This window comes from Haliaeetus albicilla, chromosome 6 (genome assembly GCF_947461875.1).
Source record: "Haliaeetus albicilla chromosome 6, bHalAlb1.1, whole genome shotgun sequence".
NCBI lineage: Eukaryota > Metazoa > Chordata > Aves > Accipitriformes > Accipitridae > Haliaeetus > Haliaeetus albicilla.
The window spans coordinates 43,997,707-44,004,920 of record NC_091488.1 but is presented as its reverse complement, the minus strand read 5'-3'; the positions used below and the strand labels follow the sequence as shown (position 1 = coordinate 44,004,920).

The 7,214-nt window shown below is 52.9% G+C and overlaps 1 protein-coding gene across 1 annotated transcript; it reads left to right on the top strand.

Annotated features, from left to right (window-relative positions):
* Nucleotides 1–2,273: 2,273 nt before the first annotated feature.
* On the top strand, nucleotides 2,274–6,957 carry NHLH2 (nescient helix-loop-helix 2). Its single transcript, XM_069785834.1, has 3 exons — nucleotides 2,274–3,476; nucleotides 5,444–5,654; nucleotides 5,715–6,957. Exons 2-3 carry the CDS (start codon nucleotides 5,465–5,467, stop codon nucleotides 5,966–5,968), a joined length of 444 nt encoding a protein of 147 aa, XP_069641935.1. The 5' UTR covers nucleotides 2,274–3,476; nucleotides 5,444–5,464; the 3' UTR covers nucleotides 5,969–6,957.
* The last annotated feature ends 257 nt before the right edge of the window (nucleotides 6,958–7,214 follow it).

Genomic DNA, 7,214 nt, shown 5'->3' with positions numbered 1-7,214 from the left:
GGCAGTAAACAGCGCTTTATGAGGTGTCAGAAATGTCCACTCGTAACCGACGGGCATCGAGAAGCAACTGCTTGGTCTCTTCCTGGAAATTAAAAATAAAAAGCAAGCCATGTGATGACAGCATCTGCAGCAGAGAGCAGGGTGGCTTGCATGAATTAGCAGCTTCCTGGCTGTTATCTATGGCACCCTTAACCAGCTACTTGTTCCATCACCTGCAGCTTCTGGGAGCTGAGGACTCAGACTTACACCTTGAGGAATACTGAAAGCCAAAGCCCCCAGCACGGAGCCACAGTCGGGTAAGAGCTGGAGAAGGTCTCCTTCACAGCTTGCTCCTTGAAGTGTGGGACGGTGGTCATTTGATGGAATGGGACTGGAGCACAGTGACCTTGAACTGCTCAGATCCTGATCTCCAAAGAGCACCCGTGAAGGTTACCAGCAAGCTGAGCTGAATAGGGATGTGCCACAGCCTCGGTGATTTGCACCTGAATCTTCCTGGCAGGGTAGCTGAGATTGTAGTTACTTTTTTTCCCAGTAGCAAAGGGATTTACTGGGTCCCTGTGTCTAGGAGCTCAAATACCCACCACGAGCACCAATGTAACCCTCCTTTCCATGCAGACCAGGAGCCTCACAGCAATGCCTCCCCACTCCCCTCAAGCTTGGCAGGTTTTCTGCAGACCCAGATATTCTGGGTCTTTGACAGACATGTCCCATGGCAGACAAGGATTGCTTAGCCAAGCATCTCCAGAAGCCCCGCTGGGACTCTGTTGGATATCCATGAATCCAGTGCCGGTATGCGGGTTCAGAGCACCTACACAGGTGACAGCCTCCTGCTGCCTTGGAGACTTGTTGTGGGCAGGGGAAGGGAGAGAAATCCCCAGAATTCCCTGGAAGAAATGTCCACGAGGATCCTCTTGCAGGCATTTCTGTTGCTAGTGGGCCAGGTGACATGCAGGGAGATTGTATTCTTTGCCAGAATATCTATCATTTTAAAAAAAATGGACAAACCCCAAAATCATTCAGGCATGTAACTCATTCTTGTTAAGGTCCTGTAAATCATTTCAAGAGCAGAACCTCTCCCCATTCAGAGATCTCCCAGCCTGTTGCATATGTTACTGGATGAACCACAGGGACCCCCGCAAGTGTTTTCCTGCCACCTTGCTCCTACCCATCCTACTGATGGGACCCAGGGAGAGAAGCATCTCTGGCAAGACCAAGCACCCACAGAGCTGCCAGTGAGCAGCAGAACCGGCTCTGTTCTGTGCAGGAGACCACTATCTCGCGCCCCCCCCCCCCGCCCCTTTTGGGGGGATCCAGAAGGAGCCTGCCAGCTCAGGCTCCTGGCACAGAAAAGTCCCCCAGGGAGGAAGATGATTATACCGAGAAAAGTGGCTGTGGCCCCCATTTGATGGGATCTGTGGGGAGGAAGATGGGGAAAAGGGGACCAGAGCAGAGAAGGGACTGCCAGCTGGGAGGGGGCTGGGACAAGGTGGCAGCGAGAAGAGTCACCTCTGTCACAGGCATCCCCTGGCTCCAACACGAAGGGGCCTGGCTCCATCCAGCCTCTTGTGAGCAGAAAAGCCACAGACCCGTAGCCAGCTCGCTCGCCTCATTGTCTGTGTGCCAGAGCGGGGAGGGTGGGGGGCAGAGAGGAAGGACCTGGGGGGGGGGGACAGGGACAGACACCCTCTCTGCCCCCCTGGCTCTAGCAGGGCTGTGCTTGCCATGCACTGGGATTGGGGGTGGGTGGGAGACGGGGCAGGGGGACCGTGAAAAATAAATGCACTAGAAAAACAGTCTGACGATTCTCCACACGCTTGGTGTACATGATGCAAATTGATGTTTAAAGCTTATTTATTAGGTTGCATGGGAAATGCCAGCGGTGTTTTTCTAGATCAGTGGGTATCCAATATTTTTGGGGGGGGGGCACACAGCAGTGGTGGCGGTGGGAGCGAGCGTGGCTAGAGACTGTATATCCAGAGGCTAGGGTTTATATCATGGGCTGCTCTCGACTGTTATAATTTGTGGCACAGATTCAGCGAGAATCTGATCTGCTGAAAATATTTGGGCTGTGAAAACTCCCACACTGTGACAGATGTCAAGTCCAATTAAGTGACTCGTGTCCAGGTTTCTGTCCAATAGGCTTTCCCATTAAATATCAATTTAAAAGGGAAAAAATGCCGTCCCCTTTTCTCCGAGCCTTTATCTCTTCCAACCATCTCTAGGCTAAACCCTTTGGTACCCGGGAGAGGATCCGCACGCATCTCCGCTCTGTCTGTCTGTCTCGCCCCTGCCACCTTCCGCACCCCTCTTTGGCTTCTTTGCTGCTGCGGGAGGGGTGGGAGGAGGAACTGCACTTTCTTTTTGTGCGTGTGAGCGTACCTTTTCCTGCACCGACGTTCTCTCTCGCAGCCGCTCCGAACCCGCGCCGAGATTTTTCCTTTATTTTGTTTTGTTTTTCTTTTCAGCGTTCGCATTTCTTTCTTTATTCTCACTCCAGAGATGCAGGAGGAGTTAGGAAGCTCAGGGACGGATGGGGGTTTCGTTTATCCTTTTTTCTCCCCTCCTCGCCAGCTCTTGAAGGACCAGAAGAAAAACTAAACCAAACATTTTATTCTCCGACGGCGTCTCCCCCTCCTGCCCCTCTCCGCCGGACCGGTGAATTAACAAAACCGCACGTTACACCACCACTACCCCCTCCTTCCAAAAAAAAAAAAAAAAAAAGAACAAAAAAAAAAGAACAAAAAAAAAATAGAGAAGAAAGGAGGGAGCGACGCATTGTTACCCCGGGCCGCGGCGGAACAAAGCCGGCAGCTCCGCGCCGGGCTCCGCGCAACGCGCAGCGGGCTTCGGGCTCCGCGCCCCGGGCTCCGCGCCCGGCCCGGCCCGGGAACGGCGGCGGCGGGGGCGGGCGGAGGTTCCGCGGGCCGCCGCGGGGAAGGAGAAGCCGAAGGGGCGGGGGAGAGGGAATAATCCCGGCTGGTGCTATCGCCGCATCCCTTTTGTTATTTATCGCGATCGGGGAAGAGGAGGAAGAAGAGCGGGGGAGACGGCAATTTCCACCCCCCCACCCCCCCCAAAAAAAACCCCAAAACCCACAACCAACCCCGACTGGCAGCAGCTGCCGGTGCGTTGCAGCCCGCTGCCCCGAATTAACGGGCGGAGGCAGACTTTGATGGGGGAAAAGCTTTTTTTTTCTCCCCTGATGCATCGTAAGTAACTTAAGTTGTTATTTATACTCCGCAAACAAACACGGCGATAACATCTCCCATCTCTGGAGCGCTGGAGGCCGCGGCGAGGGATGAGATCTGCCTTTCCCCATCCGAGCAGGACACTTTTCCGCTCGTAATTCATTTGATTTGATTTTGATTTTTTAATTTTTCCATGCTCCGTTTCCGGAGGGCCATTTGAACTGTAAAGGAATCGCCGAGGGGGCGAGGGGACCTGGAGAGAGAGGCTGTCCAAACGACTCCGCCGAGGTAAGCAGCCTTAACAATATATCCCTTTTCCAGGTAGCACGGGCATGGGTTTACTGAAATGGAAAAAAAAAAAAAATAGAAAGAAAGAAAAAAAAAAAGCAGCCTCTTTCCGGCTCAGCTCGCCAAAACCCACCGTATGGATAAACCCAGACCAAACGGCAAAATTCAGCACACACCGCAGAGAAACCTTTAAGCAACTTTCTCCAGGAACCACCTCTGTCATTGCCCGTTTTTCCTACAACCGCCCTGCAAATCCTCCCTCTGTCAGTGTGCTTTCGCACAAACCCCCTCGCTTGGACCTCAGTTGAAAGGTGATTTTAAACCTTTCCTATTTCTGTTATTATTTTATTATATTTTTTTTTTCCAAGAGATCGCCAATACCACACCTGCGCATTGGCTGGGTTTATTCCCTACCCCTGCCTTTGGGCCTGCCTGATTAACGCTCCTTATTAAAAATAGACGAGGAAGCGTTTCCGATGGCCCTGGCAAGCAGCGGCCCTCTCCCAGGGAAGCAAGGGCTCTTCTCTCCCCCTCCCCAGGCCTTTCCCCCTCCGCAGCCCAGGGAGCACCGAGCCCCGTGGGGGGAGGCTTGGCTCTAGCCCTGCCTGGGAAGTATTCCTCCTGCCCGTCGTTTAATCTCTCATCATTATTTATTATTATATTACTTATATTTATTATTATCATTATTTTATTTTTTATTATTATTACTTTGAATTTCTTTTTCCCAACCGGCTCGGAGACCCCAGGGGGACTTTGCCTGGAAACTTTCCGTGGAAATACTCGGCAATCTCAATTCGGGGGAAAGGGAGGACGTTTTTCGATCGCGATGCTCCCTCCTCCCTCAGGCTCGCTCCCCACCTCGCTCGACACCCCAGCCGTACACACACCCCCACACACACTCCCCCACATTTGTGTCCAAGGTTATTCACTAGTTGCCTGATGTATTGTTTTATTACATGCCGGCATGTCCACGGACGCGCTCGGATTTGTATTGCTGTCTACATGACAGATGGTGCTCTGTGAGGCCGCAAGAAGATACGATTCAATTTTCTTTTGAAAGGCACGTCCGCATTTATTTATTTATTTAGCCTTTCTTCCACCCACCCACCCCTAACACCCCCCCTCCTTTTTCGCGCAGGGAGGGGAGAGGAGGGAAAATTTAAAGGAATGGAAAAGTTCGGCCGCTGCTATGGGGTTTTGTTTCTTTTTGAATCCCATGCTTAAAAAAACACGGAGACTCTCCGAACATCCCCAACTGATCGCTGGCAAATCGCTACCCGCACAATTAGCAGCAGGAAAGAAAAAAAAAAATTAAAAAAAAAAGGAAAAAAGAAGGAGCGCAGAGAAAAGAGCAGGGGGAGAGCCCAGCAGATACATCAGATCCCGTAGTTTGGATTGGGGAAATAAATTTCCCCACTGGCCTTGCTGTGCTTGGGGAGCCTTGAGCTCTATGTTTAAAAGCATCATGTCTGTAGCCCGGATCCCGTAAAGCGTTACCGAAAGAGAAATGGTTAAGCAGAGATTGGCAGGGCAAGAAATACGGTATTAAAACTGAGGGGGAAAAAAACCCCGAGCCGCTCGATATTAGCTTGTTTGGAAAAAAAAAAGATATTCTTTGATTGCTTCCTGGGCCTGTTCCTACACCCAAGCACGCCCGGGGAATAACGGGAGGAAGTCTCTTCCGCCAAACGCTCCAAACGGGACGGTAACCGGCCAGTGCCGGGGCATCGTTTACCCCCGGCGGGGCTCTCTCCCCCCCCTCCTTAGCCCCCCCCGAAGGAGCAGCCGCCCGCCCGGCTCTCCCGCCGCCACGGCCGGGGGGGGGAGCGGGGCTGCGGCGTGGACGGAGCGCGGGGACCGGCATGTCCCCGTGTCCCTGCCCGTGTCCCTGCCTTGCCCCCCTGAACCCCCCCCCCCCCCCCAGCCCGCTCTCTGACCCGCTCTCTCTCCTTCTCTATCCCGGGAAGGCTCCTCCGCCCCCCTCCAAGATGATGCTTAGCCCGGACCAAGCTGCCGACTCCGACCACCCCTCCTCGGCCCCCTCCGACCCGGAGTCCCTGGGCGGTGCGGACGCCCAGGCTCTCAGCTGCTGCGTCTCCGATCCGGAGCCGGCGGAGGGAGGCGGCGGCGGCGGCGGCGGCGGCGGCGGCGGCGGCGGCGGCGGCGGGGAGGGCCGGGGCGGCGGCGGCGGCGGCGGCGGCGGCGGAGGAGGCGGCGGCGGTGGGGAGGTGCGGGGAGGGGGGGGCCGGCCCGGTCTGCACCCGCCGCCGTTAAGCCGGGAAGAGAAACGAAGGAGGAGACGAGCCACGGCCAAGTATCGTTCAGCCCACGCCACGCGGGAACGGATCCGCGTGGAGGCCTTCAACCTGGCCTTCGCCGAGCTGCGCAAGCTGCTGCCCACCCTGCCCCCGGACAAGAAGCTCTCCAAGATCGAGATCCTGCGCCTCGCCATCTGCTACATCTCCTATCTCAACCACGTCCTGGACGTGTAGACCACCACCCCCCCCCCACCACCAGACCGCCCCGGCGGACCTCCTCCCCCCCCCCCGGAGCTCCGGTCCCCGTCGTCGGGGCTCCGTCTGTCCGGCCGGCCGCCCCGGGTCCGGCCCCGGCGGGCAGCGGCTTCCCCCGGGGCGGGCGGGGGTGGGGGGTGGATGGTGGTGGTGGTGGTGGGGGGGTGTCCCCGCCGTCCTGGTCTCTGTCCCGCGTGTACCGTCCCCCCCACCCCGGGGGTTGTCCTGCACGGTGACGGTGCGGCCGGCCGGGAGCCCGTTTTTTCGAAGAGAAGTGTAAAACCGGATTGTTTCTTCAGGCTGTCAAGTGCCCCTTTATATATATCCAAAAACATCTACTTGTGACCTTAAACGTGTGACCCATGGGTGCAGTTAAAAATAACTATTTTTTATTTATGGTAGAAGGAGTTGACAATTTATTTTTTTCAAGATTTATTTATTTTTCAGAGTGGTGGCAATTTTACTTTGGATACTTTGTGCCAATTGGTTTCTATAGTCGGGTGTTTACACTTTCTCCTGTGGAATATTATGTTTAACTTTATGAGTGTTCGTTGGGATCAATACAGTGTTCCTTTGCCTTCTTTTTAATTTATTTTTTCCCCTCCAATTATATTGCACTTGTGTACCACAAACCTCCCCTTCCTCCCTGTTTATAACTATATATTTTATATATAACAAGGCATTTGTTCTTGACCTTTTTTCTTTCTTTTCTCGTGTGGGATCGACAACCACTAGCACTTAACTAGGAGAGTTTTTTTAAAACTTGTTGTTATTCTGATCTATAGTTATGTCTGAAAAGTACTTTGCAAATCGTTTATAAGGGAAGTAGTTTCTTTGTGGGTGTATATGTGCGTGTGTGTATACATGCATGTGTGTGGGAGTGAGCGTGGGCGTGTATGTGTGTGGTATATTTTTAGGAAAGGGCCTTTTTCCTAAAAAAAAAAAAAAAAAAAAGAAAGAAAAGTAAATCCAGGACTGCTTTCCTTTGTGACAACCAAAAAAATTCTATAACCTGAAAATGTTTCATGTTCTTTGCTGTGAATCTCTAAAAACAAGAAGCGCATTTTAGGGACGAAAGAGAAAAAGAAAAAAAACCACATCTGCTATCCAAAGATTTTAGTCTTTTTCAGGGTTTTTTTGTGTGTCTCTGTTGCTTTATATAATGCAATATTTTGTAGTGAAAATAGATAAATCTGGTTTCTATCTGATGCGTTTTTCATATCTC